Source organism: Styela clava, chromosome 1 (genome assembly GCF_964204865.1).
Source record: "Styela clava chromosome 1, kaStyClav1.hap1.2, whole genome shotgun sequence".
NCBI lineage: Eukaryota > Metazoa > Chordata > Ascidiacea > Stolidobranchia > Styelidae > Styela > Styela clava.
The window spans coordinates 3,253,791-3,280,115 of record NC_135250.1 but is presented as its reverse complement, the minus strand read 5'-3'; the positions used below and the strand labels follow the sequence as shown (position 1 = coordinate 3,280,115).

At 36.0% G+C, this 26,325-nt stretch overlaps 1 protein-coding gene across 1 annotated transcript; it reads left to right on the top strand.

The window, feature by feature from the left end:
• The first annotated feature begins 367 nt into the window (after positions 1 to 367).
• Positions 368 to 26,325, top strand: LOC120325420 (uncharacterized). Its single transcript, XM_039391521.2, has 27 exons — positions 368 to 426; positions 2,719 to 2,912; positions 4,387 to 4,527; positions 4,951 to 5,106; positions 5,615 to 5,680; positions 6,437 to 6,674; positions 7,552 to 7,736; positions 8,561 to 8,632; positions 9,441 to 9,641; positions 10,850 to 10,924; positions 11,232 to 11,450; positions 12,788 to 12,859; positions 13,250 to 13,357; positions 13,940 to 14,020; positions 14,804 to 14,875; positions 15,429 to 15,529; positions 15,711 to 15,843; positions 16,887 to 16,952; positions 17,928 to 18,031; positions 20,628 to 20,736; positions 21,065 to 21,118; positions 21,459 to 21,553; positions 22,207 to 22,321; positions 23,190 to 23,261; positions 23,343 to 23,540; positions 24,463 to 24,534; positions 25,435 to 26,325. Exons 1-27 carry the CDS (start codon positions 414 to 416, stop codon positions 25,729 to 25,731), a joined length of 3,309 nt encoding a protein of 1,102 aa, XP_039247455.2. The 5' UTR covers positions 368 to 413; the 3' UTR covers positions 25,732 to 26,325.

The following is a 26,325-nucleotide window of genomic DNA, read 5'->3' as shown; positions in this document are numbered from 1 at the left end:
GGTCGGATTTGATATTGCATGATTCCAAATAATTTTTTCTCATAATTTTGGTTTTAAATTCTTAGCAATAGAAACATGTCAATTCTGGGCCTTTCATTTCTTTCTATTCAATTAAATAACTACGGTATACTGAATAACATCACTTACGACTAATATGTGTTTGATTTAAAAAATATGAAACCAAGTTGAGATATGTTAGATATTCCCTAACCCCAACTCTTTGAATATACACACTATAAGTAGTCCCATAATTAGGTCATCTTATCAGACTAATAATCTAAGAAAAATCTGCAATTTTGTGATTTTGTACCAAAATCTGAAATTAAATATTGTTCATTTTTCACAGTGTATGCCTATTTATATAGGCTATATAGGCCTGGAATGAGTTTTTATGAGATTGCTTGACGTTGAAGATGTCAAGTGAAAGTAAGTATGAATTTATTATCAATGTATAACTTTTATCTGTGAATTTTTTTTTGCACGACAATTTATATTAAATAGAGTTATGTTTGTCTTTGAGTAACCAAAAAAATGATATTAACTTTAAGTTTATTTAAATTTTACAATTACACCAGTAAGGTTTATTGTGAATATGCGATTAAGCAACTAAGCCAATGCTAAATAATTGATGCATTTTAAAAATCATTTGAAACACTCTGGATGGAAATTTATTAAATTGATCATACCCGTGCAGCGATTATTGGTTACCACCCAAATTTACTCTTGCTCTGAACAAGTCTCTATACAAGCAACCAATGATAACAATCTGTAAGGGGCTACTATTATGGAAAGAACTGGAATTTTTTTTATCCGGCTTTGCCTACTCACTCTATTGCACACTGATGGTGGGGTGTAATGAATTAGAAACTGAATATCTTGATATAAGGCTTCATTCAACCTAAATCTAAAGTACACTTAGAATGAAGCTACAGTGAAATACAACAAGTATACAACACAACAGTAAATGTTACTAAAGGAGAAAAACAGATGCGTATCGAATGCTGGCGCTAACAATAAGCAGGTCGATAGTAAAATGAGTAAAGTGGAATGAAGTAATAACACACTAAAGCACAGCAATATTGCCATCAGATTTTAAACGCGCTACAATAATCATCGCTAGACTGCAAGTGTACAAACAAATAGTTATTTACATTTATTTACATTCACAAGTTATTTCAAGTTGATGAGGATGGGATTTGAACCTAAAATATGTAATATACAATGCTAATACAGTTAGATTTATCGCTTTCACCGCTTGGCATTATTAAGAATCATGAGGTGAATAAACATACTCGACATAGACTGGTAAACGGATGAGAGGCTTTGATTTGCCATATGATTAAGCTGACTTATCAGCTTTTCATGCCCTGGGATATATATGTAAATCCTATCCTCTTCCAAGAATATATTCGCGTGAATCTGTGCAAACCTCCTGAGCCCCACCACTGCTAATAACCATATGAGACATAGGTCATTGTTTGTTCCATTTTTCAAAGAACAGAAATAGCTGGAGCATTTAATTTTTGTTCGATGGTATATAATGCTACCAACACTTTCTGGAATCATGAATTGACACTTGGTATAAGTATAATTTTGTTCCCACTCCATATTCAGCATAACAGACTTTAAGATAAATAATAAAAACTGATTACAATATCAGAAGAGCAAACAAGACCTTACTTAAGTAGGGTTCATATCTCAAAAAGTGAACATCAAAAAATGATGTGCAAAATGCAAAAGAAATTGTATGTGTTCACTCATGAAGAAGTATTAAATTATTACACACGCACACACATTCATACACTTATGATAAATAACTTTGACTAGTAACCAGGTGTGAGATTGGGGTTTGCCATATTTGTAAAATATTTATACAAATCACCAATCCCTCAATTATGTGTAAAAATACTAAATCAAATAATCCAGATCAGGGCTACTCAACTATTTTTACTGAAGATCCTCATACAAAAAATCAAAATTATTTGGGTCTTTCCAGAAATTATATTTCGGTCTCCTTAAACACGCACTTCCTCGGCCAACAAATGATTATTAGCTACCAGTAATCAAGGTTGTTATAGTTCTTTTCGTGTATACTCAAAACTATAAAAGTGATTTTATAAAAGGCAACTTCAAAAGTGGTGCTAATAATCCAAAATAAGGAGTTATGTGCAGTCCAAATCAAATACTCGAAAGGTCTGGATTCGGACCGGGGTCCGCCATTTGAGTAGCCTTAATCTGGATGACATTTTTTAAATAGCAGAAACATCTGAAGCCCTAAACTTTTGTTAAATATTATTAGTAGCACTTCGATAATTTGTTTATAAACTTTAAGAATCTAAAGATTCGATTGGAATAGGATAGGATTTACATATTTATCTCGGGGAGAGAAAAGTCAATAAGACGGCTTAATCATATGGTGAACCACAACTTCTCGTCCGATTACCAATCCAAGTCGGGTATGGGATTAGTTATTTGTGTTCGAAAATATGGAATTGACGGTGGAGGAAGCCATAATCGAACAGCGGTTATGTGAACCACCCTACTGCGGTGAGGAGTTCAGCAATCCTCTCGCACATAACCATTTTCTTATGGGATTCGAACCTGCGAACCCACGCAGAGTAATTAGGGGTACGATGGCGAGTGTATTCCTAACACTTAGCGCGATTAGCCACACCGCCACCCCAATAATTTTATTTTTATTTGTTCTAATGTTTTTAGACGATAAAGGAGCAATCTCTATAGCCTCTGTGACACAAGATGGAAGGTTCTGTTTAAATATGAACAATGTAAACACTCTTGTAAACAAGCTAGCAGACAAAGAAGATGTTGCTATTATCTCAATGGCTGGAGCCTTCAGAACTGGGAAGTCTTTCATGCTAAGCATATTTCTACGTTATCTAAGAGAGAAAGGGGTATGTATGTAAAAAATATTAAACAGAATTATACTAATTATATCATAACTATTATTGTGCATATACTTGACTATGGAACATAAACCACTGGTCCAGAGGTGGCCAACCCGAGGAAAAATACCCCAATGTCAAACGGGCTGCGCTTAGGATATTGTCAATGTTTGGGTCAACTTAAGTCTGCGAATCCGTGTTTTCTACTATAAAACATGTAAAACCAAACCATGAGAAAGAACTGCTTCGATTGCCACAATGACATACAAGCCAAATTTAAAGAGGATTGTCCAAGAAACGCAAGAAGTCCCACTAAGTAGCATGCAAAACAATAAATGGCCTGTAAATTTTTGCCATCATCATGTTGGTTAGTGAAATGTACAATTAACTAGCATTCTAGCAGAGATGAATAAAGGTATATCTGATTTTCATGTGTTCTTGTTCATAATGTGGCTCTTCACGATAATAAAGTACGAAACGCGGTTTTTGGTCTCTGACTGGTTAGCTACCCCTGCGTCTGTGCATTGCCAGTGTGATCATTTTGTTGTTAAAGTTGGAAAAACGTATTTTTAATGTCTCGGTGTAGAGAGTTAGAAAATTAGTTTTAAATTCCAAGACATTCTTAAACTCTTTAAATCAAATTTACACGCCGTCTGTTGAAAATTTTTGGCTAAGACGCGGACTCCATGTCAAAAACAATTTTCACTTTGACCCAAATTCAGTTTTTAATATCAAAAACGATGTATGTGAACCTTTTATTAATAGACTGTTAAGAACGCTTTGTAATTTCAATGTAGAGTATTTAGAAACTTTTTATCACCGTTGAAAGTCTGACAATCTAACTCAAAATTCAAATTCAAAATTTCGAATACCACTATGACTCTCTAGAGTTTGAAAATACAATTCAAATTGGGTAAATACATTCCAAACTCCAATTCCACAACTTCACTTTTTGGAGTCAGAATTTGGTACTCCCGAAGTATGTGAACAAAGAGAGTGGACACCGGAACGTAGTATGTGTACGAGGTTAGGGTTAGGCCATATTTTCAGGTACAAATACTACAGGAGTCACTTGAAATAACTAGTCCCCAAACTCGTATTAGAACCAAAATAAAGAATATTGGAATAAAATTACCGCCTAATCCTAACCTAGTACACATACTACATTCCCGTGTCCGCTATCTTGTTTCACATACTTCGGGAGTACCCAGAATTTTGGAAGTTGGGGTCTGGATTTTAAAATTTTAAATGAACAGAAAAAGCAGCCAATCATGAGTTCCTGCTTGACAATGACAATGACGACATTTAAGCAAGGCATTTATTTATTGTGCCCACAAACTAATTCAGACGGAACACTGTGCACTGTGGTGTATGGAGTCCCAAAATTAATTTTCAATGTGCTGTGCTTCCTTGTCTTGAGATATGAAGCTTTTTACAGCAAATTGAAAGACTATTGATCTGATTAATATATATCTCTGTTCAGTGGGAAAACGTGGATTGGTTTGGAGCGGAAGACAAAAAGCTGCATGATGGTTTTGATTGGGAAAGGGGACGAAAACCACATACGCAAGGAATAAATGTTTGGCCTGAGATATTTAATGTACCATTAGAAAGTGGAAATAAGGTGAAGCATTTGGTAAATTTTTCAAAGAAATCAATTCGGCTTACCAAGGTCTTAGAAGCATCTGCTTTGCAATTGCCAAATTGTGGGTAACTAGCTCGAAGCCTTTTTATTGATAAAAACTACCCTTGTCGTACACATAATACATGAAATATAATTTCACTCAAAAAGTGAATTCGAATTTTCCACCTTTTCACATGCAGGGTCAATTTACACTTTTTAGCAGCAATCATTTTTTCACAGTTTATAACATTTTTCACAAAGTATAAAAATTGAGAAAATTGAGCTCGAAGCCCTTTTGAGAAAAGCCCTCTTGTCAGGAACTTTACATTATTTTTTTAATACTATGCTGTTCAAAATGTCTGAATTGTTTTGAAAAATAAATTATGATTGATTGAAAATGGAGGAAATTTTATTCTATTTCAGATATCTGTAATGATTGTTGACACCCAAGGTCTACACGACCTTTCAAGTACACGAGATACGAATCATAAAATAATGATGCTGAGTACCCTGCTTTCTTCTCATCAAATTGTCAACTGTTCAAAAAATATAGAGCAAAGAGACCTGGAATTTTTGCATGTAAAGTTTTGGCAAGCCCTCTTCATCTTTTGTGATTTAAAATAAAATTAACTCATTATGAAATATAGATTTGAAAGTATACCCCTGTATTGTATATATTTCATAAACATTCAAGTTTGAAAATTAATTAACTCTAGTTCGATTCAACCCCATTGTGACCTGCCAAAAACATAGTAGAAACAGTAGCAATGATCTTTAACATTTCATGGATTAATAATTGCGTTTGTTTAGGTTCGATATTTGTTATACACTTTCACTTTAAAGAAAGCAGAAAATGCCACTGAAAGACAAGGAGCTACTATTGTTAATAAGAAGGCAAACAAATTTCTATGTTCGACATAGCCTACCCAATTTGTTACACCTCCAGACAGAGGGTGGGAATGGAAGTTGAACTTAATATTTTCAGACTGCGAAGTCAACTTAATGAGCGCTGACGCTTGAACCCCAAAGTCATCGTACCCATATTATCAAATGTAAATGAGCCTTAATAATATTGTTTTTATTTCAGTCATCCGTGGAATATGCAAAAGCAATTGCCAGAAAGTTCCAAACAAAAGATGAGCATCCTTTTCAGGTTTGATATGGCACAAGTTGTAATTTAATTCATTGTGTCACTTTATGTTTGAACGTTTTTTTTTGTGATGACAAAATAAACGATTGATTGATTGATTGATTGAGTTGAAGTTTTTCATGTTTTCATTGAAGACCACAGACAACAACCTCTCATTCGGCGGCGGTGCTCATCGTGCCAAGCATTAGGAATACGCTCGCCATCGCACCTCTAATTACTCTGCGTGGGTTGGCAGATTTGAATTCCATACATGGATAGGTATGAGCCAGAGGATTTGCTGGACTCCTCACCACAGTAGCGTGGTTCACGTAAGCTGCTGGTCGATTACGGCTTCCTCCACCACCAATTCCATGCTTCCGAAAACAAATAACTAAATAATCACATACCCGACATGGAATGGTAACCGGATGAGAGGCCGTGGTTTGCGATGTGGTTAAGCCATCCTATTGGATAAGTCTGAAAATCCTATTCTATCCTATTCTCACTTCCACCCAAACTCATAAGATGAACAATGCTCTTAGCAAGCAGATGATTTTACATTTAAACTCATTCACATAAAAATTACTAGCTAGACATGTGGAGTGAATTTCGTAGTTTGAAGACTTTGGTATTTTTCTATGTTGTTGAGAAAGGGACATAAATTTGACCCATATAATGAGAGTTTCTTCTTAGTATAGGGATCTAAAGTATGTACCATAATCAGAACAGTCTTGCTAAACACTAACACAAGTTCTGTAATGACTTTCTTATTTATTGAAGGCAATTACTTTTCTGGTTCGGGATTGGGACTGCGATTTTGAATTCTCTTTTGGTGACAATGGTGGCTGTGAGCTTGTTGAAAACATTTTGAAAGATATTCCAGCAAATATGCCAAGAACAGTTAAAGAAGTGAAAGAATCAATTGGCATTGCTTTTGAAAATGTGTATGGATTTTTGATGCCTCTACCTGAAAAGGAAATTCGTGGAAAACTGGAATATTCTGCAATTACTAATGCAGGTTGGAATTTTTTGACTGGCTTTTTTGGTTTCTCTGTTATGTGTAGTTGCTCTAGGCCAGTGGTTTCCAATTCGTGGCCTACAGGCCAATTAGATTTGATATGACTCGTCCAACTTAAGTGAAATAGTTTTTAGTTTAACCATGCTTTTACCGATTTTGTGCCAATTGCTATGTCATTATCACATTTTAAGTGCGTGTATATTCATAGCAATTCAATTATACCAGTATATCAAATATACATGCCGATATTAGAAATACATAAGGCAGTATTTTAGTTATCAGTTAGTTGTATCACGTTCCAAGAATATCATTCCATTTCTAATTTTGGCCCCTGGTCAATCAACTTTGGGAACTACTGCTCTAGGCAATGTCAGATTCCGTGGGAGATAATTTAATAATCTTAATAATGAAAAATATTATTAAAACTATGGTAAAATTGTAGTAAAGATTTTAAAACTGGAGTTCCTCCAATTTTTGATAAAACAACGGGGCTGTTTGTGGACCAGATGAAATGGATGAGGAAAGAGCCTTCATATTTATTCTGGGGGATAAGAAAGCCAATAAGACGGTTCGATTATATGGCAAACCAACTAGTCTTCCAGTTACCAGTCCATGCCTGCATGGAAATAGTTAGCCAGATATTTGTTTCAGATTTATAGATTTGATGGCTAAGGAAGCCATAACCGACCAGTGGGTACATGAACCACCCTACGATGACAAGGAGTCCAGCAATTCTCTTGCACTAAATTATCAAAATCAGGTGTGATCGATTGAAAGAGTATTTCAAACAATAATCACAATGCACCAATCTTCGATCCTTTTTCTAATGCTTAACATGAGCTGTTAATATTTTCTACATTTTGTCTCCTCTGTTTAGATATTGAAGGTGAATTCCGAAAATACGCTTGCCAATTGACAGAAAAGATTTTGCATCCCAAAAACCTCATAGCAAAACAAATGTGTGGCCAACCAATGTCCACAAATACTTTTCTTGGTCTTATAGCAGAAATCAGCAAAGTGTTTGAGAGTGGCGACTTGCCTCCTGTTGATAAAATGATCAAGGTAAAAATGTTATTGTAATATAGTTCATTATAATTTTTTTGCTCAGGAAAATTCCTGTCAAAAGTAGTATTGATGTGATACAAGAGTTGCAAGCTAGAACTGATACCTTAAAATGGGTGTGCAACATTTTTATGACGGCGGGCCATATAACCAACTTCAGAAATCTAGCTGGGTCACACAAAAAATTTAGTTTTTCCATGTACACAACAGATTAAAATTTAGAGTTCTTGCGTAGTTTGTGAGCGCCGGATTATGATTTTATGATTTAGGGAACAAATCTGTGTGTTGAAAAGGGCCACACTAAATAGCTTGGTGGTCCGGGTTGTGGCCTGCGGGTCACTCGTTGAACACCCCTGTCCAAAAATATATATACAAGTTTGGACTTGCGATGAAAGTAGAAAGTTTGTCGAATAAAAATTATAATAATTTTGTTGTTTCTGAGATTGAACAGACTTGAACGGAGTTGAATTTTCTTGCTTATAGTTTCAATACATTGGATTTCAACACTCTCATGGTTGATGGCGGTGACTCGGCGATGTGGTGCTTTCCACCGCACCTCTGATTACCCTGTGTGGGTTCGCAGGTTCGAATCATATGCCCGATCATGTGCGAGGAGAGTGCCGGACTCCGCGCCTTCGTAGGGTGGTTCACGTAACTTCTGGTTGGCTCTAGTCCCACACCCGACATGGAATGGTGACCGGACGAGAAGCCAAGGTTCTCCAATTTATTATCCATCTTATCGCCTTTCCTCTCCCCGGGATAAATATGTCAAAACTTACTAATCCTGCTATTTTTTCATCTTGATGATATATTTTGTATTTTAGTGCTATGAAAAAGCAGACAACATAGCTGATTTGATAAATGCTGTTTCAATTTATCAGCAACAAATGAATAAGGTATCTGTTTAATCATCACACATGTTAATAATTTCAGGTTCAATCATTATGTCTACAATCTCACCTAAGGTGTAATAATAATGGATGTTTCCCCAGAATCGACTTCTTTGTTTACTTCCACAACATTGGCTAACCAGCAAGATGCAAAAAGTGACATAACAATAAACATTTTAGCAGCCGCTCAGACACTTATGTCACTCAAACAGATTTTCAGGCATTGTTGTAAACATTACCTGATTTTTGCGTTTTTGCCTACTATTTACTAGTTTTTTGTTGTGTTTCGAAAATTTAAGTATGAATTGAATAATCCAATGATTATTTTGTCATTTTCACCTGAAATTGTGCAATGGTAAAGTATAGGATGAATTTTTCGGGGGACAAATATCGGGGAAACATCCTTCGGCAAACTCAAAAGATACTGGTTTGTCGATAAACCTTGGTCAGAGTAATGCAAAGGCTCAAGAAAATAACAAAATTAACACAATACAAACTCTAAAATGTGGATGGACAAACACATGCTTCTTCCATTATGAAATTCTTTCATTTTTGTAAATTTTTATATTTTCTAAAATATGTTTTCTGTCATAACTACTACATATACAATAGTTGTGCCTCATTCAGTTACTTTTTATACTAACCTGTGGGTCCCTGGCGTCTGTGGTACGCAATTAATATAATAATTATGGTATATTTATTCATTGCATCATTTTTATTTACACTTTTTATGATGACAAACAAACGATTGGCTGACTGAAATCGTAAAGTCAAAGTCAATAACACAGTCAAATTTCATTCTGTTGTTTTTCAGAACATCAGCAAATTTGACACAATTATTCCAGAAGATGATGTTTTCAAGTACCACAAAAATGCCATGCAAGAAGTCCACCAGTTATTTTCTCAAAAGACATCAAACAGTTCTGAAGTGGAAAGAAGTGAAGTGTGGAAACGAATTGAAGAAGAATGTGAAAATTATTCTAATTCAGTTCTTGATGAAAATAAAGATAAGAAAGTAAGTGCTTCCAGAATCATCATATAAGGTAGGGGTGTGCAACCTGCGGCCCACAGCCAAATGCGGCCCACGGAAAAGTGCCAATTTTGAATGGTGTGTGGCGCGCGAAACAAGTTTTCAATTTAGTTTAATCTTGTATGTGCAAGTAATTTCAATTCTTTTATGATGCAAAGTTATAAATCTATGCTTATAACGTTACGATGCCCCAAAAAGCTGGATTGTGCAAAGCTAACAGCACATGTCATAAGATCAATGACCATAATTTTTGTGCCTTCAACTTCTTAAAAACCTATTTTAAGTAAAGATGTGGCCCGCGGTTTCGCCCAGTTATTTGTATTTGGCCCTCCTGAATCAAAAGCTGCACACCCCTGATATACTCGTATGCTTTGTACATGTAGCTTGTTTAGTGTATCTCCCAAAACAAATATGTAAATCCTATCTTATTCTTAGTGACAGATAAATATAGGAAAAGTGGAGCACAACATTTTTAGGAATATTCCTATTACTGGGTGTCCATGAAGTAGCTATAGCCACCATAGTTGACAAGCTATAGCAGGGGTCGGGAACCTTTTTGGTCAAGAGAGCCATAAAATATACATATTTTTAATTGCATTTCCAAGCGAGCCATATAACATTTCTTCACTTAATCAGGCCTGAAATGTTTACTCAAAAGTCAACACGTACAATGTCAATATACATTTAATGTGATTTCTGATGCTGCATGTAGTCGCTGCGGGCCTTGAACTTGCTCACTTGCAGCCCAAGTTGAAATCTACGATACTCATCACCCTTTTTCGTTTATGCATCTCCGTAGTGCTTTCAAACTCTATCGCTTTGTGATGTCACAATATATGTTCCAGAATCCCCTTGTTTGTCACAATGCCTGTCTGGTGATTATCTTACATAACATAGACATGGGCTGGGCGCGCGTTCTCAAACGTATTGGGAATTTCCTGCCAAAATTGGCTATAAAAGAGTTTGAAATCTCGTAACAATAGTATGCTTAGTCTTAGAATATTAGATTTTTCTGGGAGCCATATGCCGTCACCAAAAGAGCCATATATGGCTCGCGAGCCATGGGTTCCCGACCCCTGAGCTATAGTTTCTATTGCCTAATTACCGGTATATCACTATCTGAAACACAGTTCTGAATTTCTCTTGTTTTGGCGGTTATTATACTGTTAAAAATGATATATATTGATTTTTAGCGCCAAAGAGAACAGAAAATCTATGAAATATCAGCAGAATTGGAAAAGCAATATGAACAAAAAATAAGAGATTTGGTGAGTCAATGGATTTTTTCCCGACCCTTGACCCCAGAAAATTTATTCCTATACTTTAACATAGCAAAATTTTGGATGTTTATTTTGCGAGTGTTATGGAGAGTTATAAACTGGTTTACATGCTCAAAATCATTATTTTTATTACTAAAATATACAACCATGTGCCGCTTACCCTCGCCAATTGCTAATTTGGGCCTAGTCTATTGTAGCTTTTTCAGGACAAATTTTTCATTATTGCAACTAAACTAAAGCTCATTGGAAGACGTAATGACAAGACGTAATTGATTTTTCATGTGATATTTTGTAGAATATATCAGCAATGCCAGAGGCAGATCTGGAGGCCCAACTCACTGAATATCGAGAGGAAGCTGAGCAGAAGTATAACAAAGAGACCGAAGATTGCACCGATGTTCTCTCAGACATCATTGATGAAATGCGGCAAAGGCTGATGAATAAATTGTCTGACTTTTCTAAACTTTTGAAAAGTGAAAAGGAAATAGAGGAAAAAAACAAGAAACTTGTGCAGGTATATAATTTTGGGCGCTCCCCAAAAATCTGTACTAAGATGGCGCATCACCTGAACCCTAACCTGGTACACATGCTACGTCCAGGTTGTGCATCATCTTGGTATACATACTTTGGGAGCTCCTAATTTTGGGTACTCCCGTAGTATGTGAACCAATATGGCGGACACCAGAACGTAATATGTGTACCAGGTTGGGCCTTAATTTAATTCCAATTTTCTCAATTTCAGTTTTAATATGCGCTCGGGACAAGCCAAGTGACTACTGTAGTATTTGTATCTGAAATTATGGCCTAACCCTAACCTAGTCACATACTATGTTTCGGTGTCTGCCATCTTGGTTCCCATACTACGGGAGTACCTCATTTTGTACATGTTTAATTTTATATCAATCACGAAAAGATAAAAATTTAAATAAAAAGGTCTGATGATTTCTTCGAATATGTAGGCTAGTTGGTGGAGGCCGTAACTGACCAGTGATTATGTAAACTGCACTGTAACTATTTGAAACCTAGATATCCTACTTCAAACATATACCCACAAGATTTAAACGTGTGAACCCACACATTGTAATAAGCTATGCATTTTGCAACCTGCGCCGTGCGTTCTAAATGCAGCCCATAAGGAAAATTGTGCGGTTGCAGAGAAGTGCCAATTTTATTTGGCATGCGGCCGAGAAACAAATTTTTAATTTTGTTTAATCTGGTATATGTGAGTAATTCCAATCTTGTTGCGTTGCAAAGCCTATACCTGAATTCAAATCATTATCTAAGCTTATGACGTAATAATAATATTCTAACAGCTAGTATGTGCGAAGCAAACAATGCATGTCACAAGATCAATAACCACCATTTTTGTACCTGCAACTACTAGAAAGCCGATGTAACTACTAGAAAGCCGATGTTAAATAAAGGTGCAGCCCGCAGTTTTGCCGAGTTATTTGTATCTGGCCCCTCCTGTATTAAAACTTGTACACCCCTGAGCTAAGCAATAAAAAATTATTCCTGATGTTTACTTGGTGCGTTAATCATCACCACTTAATGATGGTAGTATTGGCTTTTCAACCAGCTCAGTTCAATGGCACATCATTTTATGCTTCGTTCAGAATTCGAAAAAGTTTCCAGAGAAATTTTTCACAAAGTTTGGTGTTGAAAATTTTTCACAGCCTTGAGTGGCGAGTCGAAGTCTAACTTTTTCTTAACCTGTCATTGGAAGTCGAGCCTGAGCTCATAGTTTTTTTTAAAACAGAGTCTCGTGTCTAAGTCGATGATGAGTTTTTCTCGGCCCTACATTCCAAATTGCATATAAACTATACCCAATGTTTGTTTTCTACTTTATAGAAGGAAGAAGAGTTGAATATTCAAAATGCTATTCGTGAAGCTGAAATTTCATTTGACAAAGAAAAGGCAGAGGTAAATTCAAAGAACTCCCTGGAAACTTTCATTGTTTCGAATTCCTTTCCAATTACTTGTAATCAGTAATCAGTATTTTATTTTATCCACCATACATGAAATATCGTACACTAGTGAATACATATTGTAAAAAGAGGCGAAACTGATAAGTCAAGGTGAAAAGGAGCTGCGAGAAACCATGACTGTTTATTGAGCCGCGACACCTGGCGTATACCTGGAGGTTTCAACTTGAATAGTTTCAAGTACTTTCTCTACTTATAGTTAAGCGTCTGTGACTTCGCTTTTAGTGTACAAAAATATATAGAATATATCAATGAAATGATGAATGGTAGAAATAACGATAGGCGTTTAATATTCCAAATGTTTTCTTGAAAGAAATCCTGTTTTTAGATTGTAAAGGGATATCACTCAGACATTTCCAAGAAACTAGAGAACAAAAAGCTAAATCGAATGTTAGTTTTTGATCAAAAGTGTGCTGCTTTTAAAAATCGAACTGAGGTATGTATTTGAGTAATTTGAAACGTGCATTTATCTGTATTTGGTAAGATATGGTCAATAAAACTTACACCAATAGGATAACTCAAATGTAGACCAGAACGTTTATCGTTATTGGGAATGATTACTGTCAATACCTTCATTTATTTCCTTTCTGATCAAATTGTATTCTGTATGTAGTGTTGATCATAGGAATATCGAAAGAATGTGGATTAATAATGAGAAAACTTTTATTTTTGTATCAATCCAAAAATGATCAATGTTGAAATAGCATTTTTTCGTAGGGTACTTTTGAACTTTTTAAATATTTTACTTGTGAGCACCATATCACTTAATGAAACAATCAGTGGGTTCATTCTAACATACATGTCACATGGTCATCTCTGTCTAAATTCAAATTCTCAATAGTTTCAGTATGTTTGTCTAACAATGAACTATGCTATGCATGCCACTTTAAGTAAAAAAAAATACAGATATTTTTATTGTTCCCGAAGAACTCTGTTGAGTGCCACAAAAGGGAACTAAATAAAAAAAATATCTTGAAGTTTATCACAATATACTGGAGTGAAATTGCACTAACTTTAGGTTGAAAAATACAGAGAAAAACTCATGGAAACTTTGAAAGAATCTATTAAATTAGCTGAAAATGAAAATTCAAAGACTAAGGTAAGAAGTCAAGTAACAGACAGTCGATCAAATATGACTGTTCTAGACAGGAATACACTGATATGTATAGATATTATGGTTCGTTAAAAGCCTCATTCATTTCTGATTTGATAGGACTTACTTATATTTATCCTGAGGAAGATGAAAACCGATAAGATGGCTTGATCATATGCAGAACAATGGCCTCTCATCCGGTTACCAGTCCATGTCGGGTGTGAGATTAGTTAGCCAGGTATTTGTTTCAGATGTATGGACTAGATGATAGAGGGAGCAGTAAACCAATAATGGTGGCAATAAGTTCAGCAATCATCTTGCACAAAATTATCTCTCACAGGATTCCAAACTTTGAACCCATTCAGAGTAATCAGAGGTATGGCGGGGAGCGCATTCCTAATGTTTGGTACAATCCGCCACACCATTTTCTGTTTAAATAACACCATAGATGAAGTGAGGCATTTGAACCTTTGATGTCTAACTAGCAGCTTAGTTAGATGATAACATATTAAGCTATTGTCGATACAAACAGTTAAATACTCATTTGTGTATGAATTAAAGTACATTACTGTCCATCCTCACATATAAGCCGACACTGGCTTAGCCGTGTCAAAAATGATGTGAACTGTTAATAAGCGTTACGATTAATTAGAGTCAGCGTATATGCAAATTTTCATAAATTAACTGTTTTATGGCCGGTCTTAGGGGGTTTATATGCGAGGATATACGGTGGTCAACTATCAAATAAACTGTACATAATTGATAAATATCCTTGATTATTTATTATAGGAACAACTCACAAAAGAATACAGAGATAACATCAAAATTGCTTCCAAGGAATATGAAAGAGAAATGGAAAAGGTTTGTACTATTAATGACTTTGGGCAAAACCACTAAAAACCTTGCCAAAACATGCAAAATTGCACAAAAACAGTGAAAAACCATCAAAAACTACTATAAACTTGCCAAAACGTGCATAAATGCGCAAAAACAGTGAAAAATTGTTAATAAGCACTTGAAACCTTGCTAAAACGTGCAAAAATATGCAAAAACAGTGAAAAACTACTATAAGCCTTGCCAAAACGGGCAAAAACAGCGTAAAACTGTCAAAAAGCACTAAACAATGACTGTTGCGAGAAACATTTGATTAAGGAGCATTTAATGAATGTTAGTCGATCTATTTTGACAAATTCATTGTCAACAAAAGTAATAAGACAGATGAATACTGGCACTTCTTTTGTTCAATGCTCAGTAACTCACTTCGCTCTGAACAAGGCTGCCATTGACATATAACGATAAGAAGCTATAATTTTGGATCGTGCTCATCTTTGTAGACATATGTTCGTGCATTGTTCCATTGTTTACCAAAAGTATAGTATACCAGCACTAAAGTCTGAACTCTTCATTTTATCAGTATCTGGCCAAAGGCCCTGTTGATAAAGACGAATTGTCCCAGCATCACGGGAGTTGTAAAACATTAGCACAAAAAATATTTGATGACAAAGTCAAGACTATGTAAGTGTATAGTTTTCAAACCTTGATCTTTTGTACTACTGGGCCAATACGTTTGTACTACCGGGCCAATATGCGCATTATCTGTAGTGAGCGGGCATTAATTTATAAACAATGCTCAGCTCAAACTTAAAATTTGATAAACTGGAATTGCAAATAAACAACAAAATTGATTTAACTTCAGGAAAACTCATCTGGAGTATCCAGCTTTAGATAACTTCAGATCAAAATTGAAAAAAAGCATTCAAGATAAATATATCAAAGGTTTTAAGAAGACAAATCAAATGAATTTGACTCTGCTTCAGCAACAGGAAAAAGTAATTAGATGATATTCTACATTTCTAACTCGACTTATAATTTGTATCTATCTATGGGGCGCTCTTGAAGTATGTGTACCAAGATGGTGCACAATCTGAACTCTAACCTGGTACACATACTATGTTCCGGTTGTCGGACTTTGTCATTGTGAAATTATGTAAAATAATGACTCTGACTTTGTTAATTTGAGTAAACTCCAGAGAAATTCCAATTTTTTTTGCAGATCCTTTCCAAAGATTGTTCAAATCTTTCAGTAATGATTTTTATCAATCTGGATTTCGTAAAGTTCAGTACAAATTTTTCGTAAAGTTCAGCGGCAGTGTGGCTCAACGGGCTAAGCGTTAGGAATACGCTCGCCACCGCACCTCTAATTACTCTGCATGGGTTGGCAGGTTCGAATCCCATGCAGGGACGGTTATGTGCGAGAGGATTGCTGGACTCCTCGCCGTCGTTGGGTGGTTCACGTAACCGCTGGTCGGTTACGGCTTCCTCCACCACCAAGTCCATGCTTCCGAAAACAAACAATACAGTAAAACTAATCCCATACCCGACTTGGAATGGTAACCGGACGAGAGGCCGTGGTTCGCCATATGGATAAGCCGTCTTATCGGCTTTCCTCTCCCCCGGGATAAATATGTAAATCCTATTCTAATACTTAACCATCATACATTGTCTGTAATTTATTCATTTCATTCTTGTTAGACTCTAACCCAGACATAGGCAAATTACGGCTCGCGGGCCAAATCCGGCCCATTCGGTAAATCAATCTGGCCCACCTGATGCTGCCACAACCAAACTGAAACCAAATTTTGATGTTTTAGCTAAAAATAACTCAAGGAATTTGTTGAGATTATGGTTAAATCTAGTTTTCGCATGATGCATTTTGTTTCCCATCTTTGCTTTGCAACACTGTAATATTGTTCGAAAAATGTAACTTTTCACGCCACACAGTCTAGGTAGGCAGAATTTTTGGCCCCTGGTTCAAAAACCTTGTCCACCCCTGCTCAAACCCGATTGCTTATTGATATGCTTTATATTTTAGGATTCCGAAGAATGTGTTAAACATATCAAATCTGCTTTGGAAAACTATACTAAAGAAATGAATGAGGTATATTTGCAGTGTTCAAAATTTCTTAGATAACATTATTTTTTTATAGAAGGATAGTAAATTACCTTTCATTGTTTGTCATATGCCAGTGAAATGTCACATGATAAGAATCAATTGCTGTGATATTCAATAATATCTTTAAATCAGCGTGATCGGGACAGTGATCGAAATTGCAACTAAATTGGCGCCTCGGTGTGGCTCAACGAGCTAGGCGTTGGGAATACGCTCGCCGACGCACCTCTAATTACTCTGCGTGGGTTCGCAGGTTTAAATCCCATGCAGGGATGGTTATGTGCGAGATGATTGCTGGACTCCTCGATGCCATTGGGTGGTTCACGTAACCGCTGGTCGGTTACGGCTTCCTCCACCACCAAGTCCATGCTTCCGAAAACCAACAATATAACTAATCCCTTACCAGACTTGGAATGGTAACCGGACGAGAGACCGTGGTTCGCCATATGGATAAGTCGTCTTATCGACTTTCCTCTCCCCCGGGATAAATATGTAAATCTGATCCTATCCTATAGGTCACCATGGCAATCTCAGTCATATTGGCGCTTCTGGGCTGTAAATTTGGCATTTTCGTCAATCGTTCAATATCGTTAACCTTCGGCACAATTTTTTATTTGTCAAGTTTACAGAAAACTTTTTATTTTAATTTAGGCTAAATTTTTCAAAAACCACCCTTCTCAATGAATTGTTGGCTTAAAACTCAAAGCCTCAAAATATGTTGTGATAATCCAGTTGTGCAAGTTGATGCACAAAGTAAATCCATTACATAATTCTTTTATTATCAATTTTTCGTTCTAATTTCTTGGTGTTTCGCTAGGCGAGATAAAAAGTGTCGGTGTTCCGGGAAATGCTGCTCTAGATGATTGATTTTCGCCATTTACCTACCGTAGTTGAAATTTTCTTCATATCTCAATTTCATAATAAGTATTCTTTGTATCTAATACTACAAAGCTATCTTTTTAGTTGCTGGCAAGCGGAGCTTATTTTGAAGATGAAGAATTGAAAGCAAAACATGATATTCGTGAGAAAAAGTTGAAAGAGGAAATTATAGCTTTAACTGCTGATCTGTGAGTTCTATTTTGTAAAGATCATATATGTTCAAATCCATCAACGCATGTATTAGTATAGTCTAGCGCAGTGGTTCCCAAACTTTTTGTACCATCGCCCCCCTAAACTAGTTTATACAACTTCATCGCCCCCCGGCACTGCAATTTTTTTTTATTAAAGTCTGAAATGAATATATTACAGACCAAATAAGAAGACAAATCATAGTTTATAGTGTTTTTTAATGAGATGGATGAGCTTGGTGTTCTTCAGCGAGTTTTTTATCATATCTGAAATTAACCCGTTTACTGATGGAAAGACGAGTTACGGTAGTTGTTTTGATAGCAATAGTGTCACGGATGAAAACCCCCTTTTTCACCATATCAGAGGTCGGAAATGAAAAAATCCGGGGTTCTACCTCCTCAAAAACCGCCGTGTACTTTTGCCTTATAGCATTTAACTCCCTAAATTCACCATGTTTCACATTAAAATAATGAAAACAAAATTAATTTTTCAAAACTTATAATAATGATTTAGGTACATCTCATTTATCCCTACAGCCTGATGACCTTCGCCAAAATACATGATATATAACGGTGTTCGGTAAAATCCATTCCTCATCCTACCACGTCCTCCAGTCCGATCACCAGTCCATAGAATTAATCAGCCATTTGTTTTGGATTCGTGGACTCGGATGGCAAAGGGGTCGGCAAATTTTAAGTCGCTCGCGGGACAAAATTTAGGATTGCTATTCTTTTGCGGATCGCACATATTTTTTGAAAGTTAAAAACGGAACATCGTGCAAAAACTCCGACAATTCGTGAACTCAACTCAGTCGTCTTATTGAAAAATTATTACAATGGCATTTAATTTGACGCTGTTTTGTTGCTGCATCACGCTTGATAGCTTTACGACGCCAAGATTGGAAGATTTTCTAAATGGGCATCACTAATCTTAGTTCTTTGCTTGTTCTTTGTAATGTTCATTTTCAAAAATAATTGTTCGCACAAATATGTACCGGTACTTCCAAACGTCAAGGTGAATATTTTTGCATAGTTTGTGAAATTTTGATAAAGATTTTCTTTAAGAAGATATATTCTTACAAAAATTAAGCAGTGATGATTCTCTCGAATAGAACATTATGAATTTTATTACCTTATTGCATTGCAATATATTCGAATATTGACTGCGCTATTGAACCCTGTCCTCAGTTTCAGTTTAAATACAGTAATCAAAAATTAGTGTAGAAATAGCTGTGATAGACTGGGCTAAAATTCTTTACCGGTACTTTTAAAAAACAGATGGTGGTATGAATGGTATGAATTGAAATATTTGAAACAAATACTTCATTTTTTAGGCAACAACTCGAACTCGTGAAACCACTCTTAAAATAAACACCGAATATTTAGAATGGTAAAGTATGGGAAAAATTTTCGGGGTCAAAGGTCGGGAAAAGATTCATTCAGTGAAGCGTCCTGGGCCAGATTACTACAGATTTCCCGACCACTGGGATACGCAAACTACCATACTTTACTGCGAAGACGAGTCCAGTAATCCCTTCGCGTCTGATAATCGCCCACGTGATTCAAACCTACGAAAGCCTGCAGAGTACAGTAATCGAGTGCACGAGGCGCCGACCAAAAACAGGTTTCGCAAAATGGCCCCCATATCGGCCCCTTTGACTTTTTCGCCCCCCCCTCTGTATCGTTTTTGCCAACCGGGGGGGCGATATAGCGGCCACAGATTATGAAAGATCAAGAACTGTGGTGTTCAAACCTTTTTTATATAAGATTGCATAACGGTTTCCTTAAAATTTATCTGATGATTCGCGGACTACTCAAGATTTCAGTATAGCAACATGTTATATCAAGCATTCATTTATTTCATGCCATTAGGACAGCACTGAGGATTTTTGACTATTTTAGTTTAGGAAGTGCATAGGCCTTGCATAAACAATGGTCGACGTTTATTTATGGTGCCTGTACCTGTTGTGTTCACCAACATTTGTTATGTGCCGCGGCGGAATGGCTCATCGTGCTAAGCATTAGAAATACGCTCGCCACCGCACCTCTGATTACTCTGCGTGGGTTCGCAGCTTCGAATCCCATGCACGGATGGTTATGTGCGAGAGGGTTGCTGGATTCCTCGACGCTGTAAGGTGGTTCACGTAACCGCGGGTCGATTACGTTTCTTCCACCATCAAGTCCATGCTTCCGATATAAATAAATACCCAACTAATCCCCCCAGGATAAATATGTAAATCCTATATTATCCTATGGAATAAAATCTTTAATATGGCGTCGAATTTTTGAGAAACACTGTACGAGCATGACATCCAAAGTTTTCCCAATAGTGCTTTCATGTCACAGTCAAATTTGCTTTGTGGTCTTCCTAATATCACTTCGCAGCCCCCTAAGCGACCCCACTTCGAGAACCAACGCTTAAAAATGACCAGTATAACATATAGATAGATGTTGTTGTTGTCCCTATATTGTATCCCTATTCTGTTTAAATAACAATTGTTTTTGAATTGTAATCAATTCAGTTGGTAGTTCACTTTTAAATTTTGTGCTACTATGTTGAATTCACTCTATATGCTGAAAATCATTGTTATTTCAGCTCAGAACAACAAAGAAATATTGACCTAATTGAAGAACAGCTACAAGCGAAGTTTTTACAATTCCAATCCAAGAATAAGGATAATCGAGCTGAAGCACTAGAGAATGAGGTATATGTTGAATAAGTTGTAGCAGCTTGGTGACAAGCTCAATTTGTGCCTAATTAGCCCCAGAACGATGGGCTTGTCATATAAAGCTGAATATTGAATGAATATGATTTTAAGCAATATAAAAGGTGGTCAATTTGGCTAAATTCGAACCATTTGTTATTGATGGCTTCTTCCATCCAAAATCAACAGGCTGTCTAATATTTTTAACTATGTTCCATCAAATGATATATCAAATTTTACACCTCTTGAATTAGCAGGAAAGTTTCGACCTGAGAACAGAGATTAGGTACCAACTTGTTAAAATTTAATTTGCCCATTTTCATTTCAGAAACTGGAGCTCATTAGGACCTCTGTGCAGCAATATACAAATTCTATGAGAGAGGTATTAAATCCATAGTAAATTGTGTGTTCAATTTTCATTTTTTTAAGTGTGTATGCTTGACTATATTTAACTGTGTAAACTTGACTATTACCGTGTCCAAAAGTTCTTGCAATATTATAAATTCTATAAACCTTTTTTCTCTAAAAAGCGGCGATCCGGAAGTATATGCACCAAGATGGTGCACAACCTGGACCCTGACCTGGTACACATACCATATTCAGGTTTGGGCGCCATCTTAGTTCACATACTTCGGGAGCACCTAAGGGGCTCTGTACCATTGAATGGTAACGTAAAGTCTAACCACTTGAATACTTCTCATTGAATGAATATTTTTTAATAGCTCACTATGAATAACATCATTGAAGAAAAAATCTTGGAAGAAAAGCATATTGAATTCAAAAACAAAGCATTGGAAACTTTATCCAACAATTCAGTGTATGTTATTTCGAGTTCATTTTATTCAACAAAACAGAATTTGGGTAAAAGGCAACTAAAAAGAATTGGATTTTTTTCCCTACTCTGTGGGGAATCATAAAGTCTGGAAAAATGTATACAGGGTTGTTTTAGTCCCAGGAATGCATATTTGGATTTTGGCACACAGAGTCAGGGCAGGAGTCGTGTATCCTGACTCTCCGGAAGTTAGAGTTAATGGTATATGTTAGTGATTTATTAAGTTAAATTTATTAATTTATTGTTGTATTAAGTTTCCTAAGTGTTAACAGTCTATTAAAGGTTGGCATAGGCTGAAACTGTAGTAGGTGTCGCTGCCTGAAGACTTTATGAGGTCCCTTGCGACTCCGGTCACACAACTTAAGTTAGATTGTGTTTGAAATGTTTTTTCTTATGATATGTTCATTTTGTGCTGACAAATAAATGATGATTGATTGTACTTATTTTGAAATTAATATATTTTGGAAGACCAGAAATTCAGTGGACTCTAAATAAGGCTATGCTGAAGCACCCACTGATATGTAAGAAGCTACGTCATGTTGGATTGAATCTTGCTCATTCAGCATTTTTACCCAATTTATAAGATGAGAATTTTAAATCTGCGATTTTAATGATGCCAACAAAAACCACTTTTATAGGTTCCTTAATGATGACTGGGAAGATGTGAAGCAAACATTGGACAATATTCATCTGCGATTTAGGGCCGAAAACAACAATGCCAAAGAAAAGGAAAAGTTTGATGATGATAAACAGGTTGTTCGTCACAAATGACATATATCTTCTTTTTAAAATATTTTGAAGTCTTATTCTTGTTAAAACATGGGATTGAACTACATAACTAATTTAACAAAATTGCAATGGCCTCTAATTCGGCTACTTCTGCAGGCATGAGAATAGCTTACAAGTAGATTGTCCAAGATGTATGGACTTTCAGGTTCAGATTAGTAGTTACACAAATCCTGCATTGGATAGAAGTGTAAAAATTCCTCTAGCGTTATAATCTTCTCCATGGGTTGCCTCATTTGGTTGTTGCTTGTTCCAACTGTTGGGCCATTATAATAGTAACATTATTAAAATATGTAATGTACATTATGTAACATTAGGCTTACCATACATCCTGCTTTAGGCGGGACAGTCCCGCTTTTCAGCGTTTTGTCCCGCCGTCCCGATAAGTCAGCCAAAAGTCCCGCTTTTCCAGCATAATACACAAACATGTTTTCGTTACTGTTGTTTCTGTGTAGCGCAGCGCTAGCCCGCTTACTGGAGGTGAATGCGTTCGTTTTTCGCTGATTCCCATTGATGGCAGACGTATCGCATGTAAAACCAATGCTGTTTAGTCTAAATTCGAATTATTTGTACCGGTATCGTTAACGTCAATTCCTCCCTATTTTTTGAACTGAACCCGATATTTGGACAGAGAATATGCGCATGAAATTTCGATAACAATATGGTCAATAAAGACAGCCGGGACAGCTTATTAGTAATGTAGGCCTATGTAGTAAAATCGGAAAATGTGAAGTTACAAAATCACAGCTAAGGGGTCGTTGTCTTTTGAGGCGTCCCGATTTGAAGTCACAAAAATATGGTAACCCTATGTAACATATATATTTCAATTTTGTAGAAATTATATCTGGAGAAACTCAAGACAAGGAGAGATGACTGTAGAAATGAATTCATTGGGGAAATCAGAAAGGTAATTCAATTTTCCAATAAATCTAATCGTAGCAAAATGTGCAAAAACTGAAATCATATATATCATATTCATGTATTTCAGCATGGTAAAAAGTATACAGAAAACTTTGAAAATATTTGCTCTGATACTAAGGAAAAAATCATGAAAAAGTTTGATGAAGCTGTTCAATGTCTGAAAGGAAATATCTCGGAGGAAGATTTTGAAAAAACAATGAAAGAATTGGAACTTGAGATAAACAAAGAAATTGAAATTGCGATGCTGGACAACACAGAGAATCAGGTCAGATATCCTAGTTTGACTTGCAAAGTAACATTGGTTTAATTGGTACTCCCAAAGTATGTGAACCAAAAAGGAGGACACCGGAACGTAGTATGTGTACCAGGTTACGGTTAGGCCATAATTTTATTCAAATTCTCCTTATTTTAGTTTTATTACGAGTTCGGGGACTAGCCAAGTGACTCCTGTAGTATTTGTACCTGAAATTATGGCCTAACATGATACACATACTACGTTCCGGTGTCAACCATCTTGGTTCAAATACTTCGGGAGTACCATTTAATGTGAGATAGACGGTAACTTTGATGTCTTGAGGCGAAATTAATCTGTTTGACTGTTGTGTATGAAATCTTGTCGCGACTCGACTAGTTACTCAGGAGTGGAGTGACCAAACTTTAAAACCTGTGACTTGCAACTCAGTGTTTAGGGTGTTTGTCCAACATTGGTTGTAATAATGCCAGACATAAAATTATTGGTGCAATTATGTATGAAATACTAGTCAAACATAGTTTGTGTACCACGTTCGGGTTGTTCAGGTTATGCGTCATCTTGGTACGAATACTTCCGGAGCGCCATCCTGTGCATTCTGTACAAAGGCATGAATATGTGCAAATATTTTATGATCCCTCTTGTTTTCACTTTATTGTGTTTTTCATGAATTCCTAGAATTTTTTTTTCGTGATTTCTCAGAATTCAAAGTACACTAACTACTGGTAACTATTCCTGGACCTGTGAGAGGGAGAGACTCTAGTTCGCATTGGGATCAAGGTCCTCCATCCACTTTCTTCTTTCTGGGTGTAGTTGAGATAGACATAAGAAACAATTTATCACAAATATTTCCCAAAAAGTCTATGTATACTTATTGCTTAGAATTAGAATTGAAATATTTTTTGAAAACCTAATTGTAGCTCTTATGTATTTTCAGACACATGAAAAAAACAATGTTGAGACGATAGTGAACACGTTTACGACATCTTATCGCTCTATGTTGAATAAGGTTTGTAGATGGAAATTTTACATCATTGGTTGAATAACTATTGCATTGTGTTAAGGGTAAACAGTTTATGCTTCTTGGTTGACCCATGATTACTCCTTGAGCATGTATATTTGCCTTAAAAAATACCACTATAACATGTACCCTTCACAAGTATAACAGCAGTTTAAGGCTGATATGCTATAATAGGACAACAAAATGGAATAACAAAATATACAAATGAAACTTCAGTTCAATACAAGGATTCGATCTTAAGAAGGTTCGCAGGTTCGAATCCCATGCAGGGATGGTTATGTGCGAGAGGATTGCTGGACTCCTCGCCGTCGTAGGGTGGTTCATGTAACCACTGGTCGGTTATGGCTTCCTCCACCACCAAGTCCATGCTTCCGAAAACAAACAATATACCTAATCCCATACCCGACTTGGAATGGTAACCGGACGAGAGGCCGTGGTTCGCCATATGGATAAGCCGACTTATCGGCTTTCCTCTCTCCATGGATAAATATGTAAATCCTATCCTATCCATCCCCATCGCGTATTGATTTATGTAATCACTGTAATGATTAACTACTAGTATTGAGCTATTTTCATGCCCCGTCTGGACCATCAAAAATGTTGTGTGCCATTTGTCTCACTTTGAATTGGGCTAGTTATATATATTGTGAGGCAAATGGTTAAAGTAAATACACGAAATGGCTTGTAGTTGATTTAATACTTCAGCAAAAGATTACAGTAAACCTTCATAAAAAGTGTAGGAGTGAGGATTCGTATGAATGAAAATTTGTAACACTGGATCAAATAGACGAGTGTAGACTTGATATTTTAGGGACAACCTAATCCGAACAGATGATTGAGTTGTCTTATCGTTAAAATTTAATCTAATTACCTATTTTGTTTATTCAGCACATGAAAAAGCACTACGTGAAGCCAACTCGTTTAAATAAAACCGAAAAAGAATTCCTTGATGATATTGAGAAGGGAACAATGGGTCAAAACATAAAGGATAAGATCATCCTCGCGATCAAAGCAGAAACCGAAAAAGCAAGAAACTTGAATGCTAAGAATGAGAGGTTTAGGATCTTCACACTCGATGACGACTCCATTATAGAACAGCTGAGAAAACTTGTTTCAAATTTACTAACATATTTGTTTGGTAAAGATACTCCGAAAGACGATATGGAAGCACAAATTATAGAATAGAACAAATAAAAAAAATTTGATGACTTGCCCTTTGAGTCAATTTATATTTTATTAGTTTATCCCTCTCTACTAACAAGTAACAAACTTATGAAATGCATTTGCTTGTGATTAGTGTAATTGAAATGGACAGGTGGATCACTACCCTAAATTCTCGTTATTATTAAAAAAAATCGCTCTTTTCTGCAACTAATGATTCAATTGATTTCATTTTTTTACTACAGTTGATTAGAGTCGCTAGTAAGCTAAAACTTTTATTTTTAAATTCCTCCTGCCAGTGTGGGACCCGATATCCTACCAAATATTTTGCTGTTTTATTTTATTGAAGTGGAACACTTCTTTATTTCATAACAGCTTATTTACTGATCTTTTGTTCAAACTAGTTGCTTGCCTATGTCATCTTCATTCCCGTAATATATTATACAATCCAATACTTTTTAGCTTGCTTATATAATTTGTACTTTGCAAATATGCACTGCTTTTAATATAACGCTTGGCAATTTTTTGGGTAATTGTTTATAATATTGCTCTGCACAAAGATGAACATTTTTTAATTTAGCAGAATTTTAATTTGCAATAATAAAAATCCTATTCGAA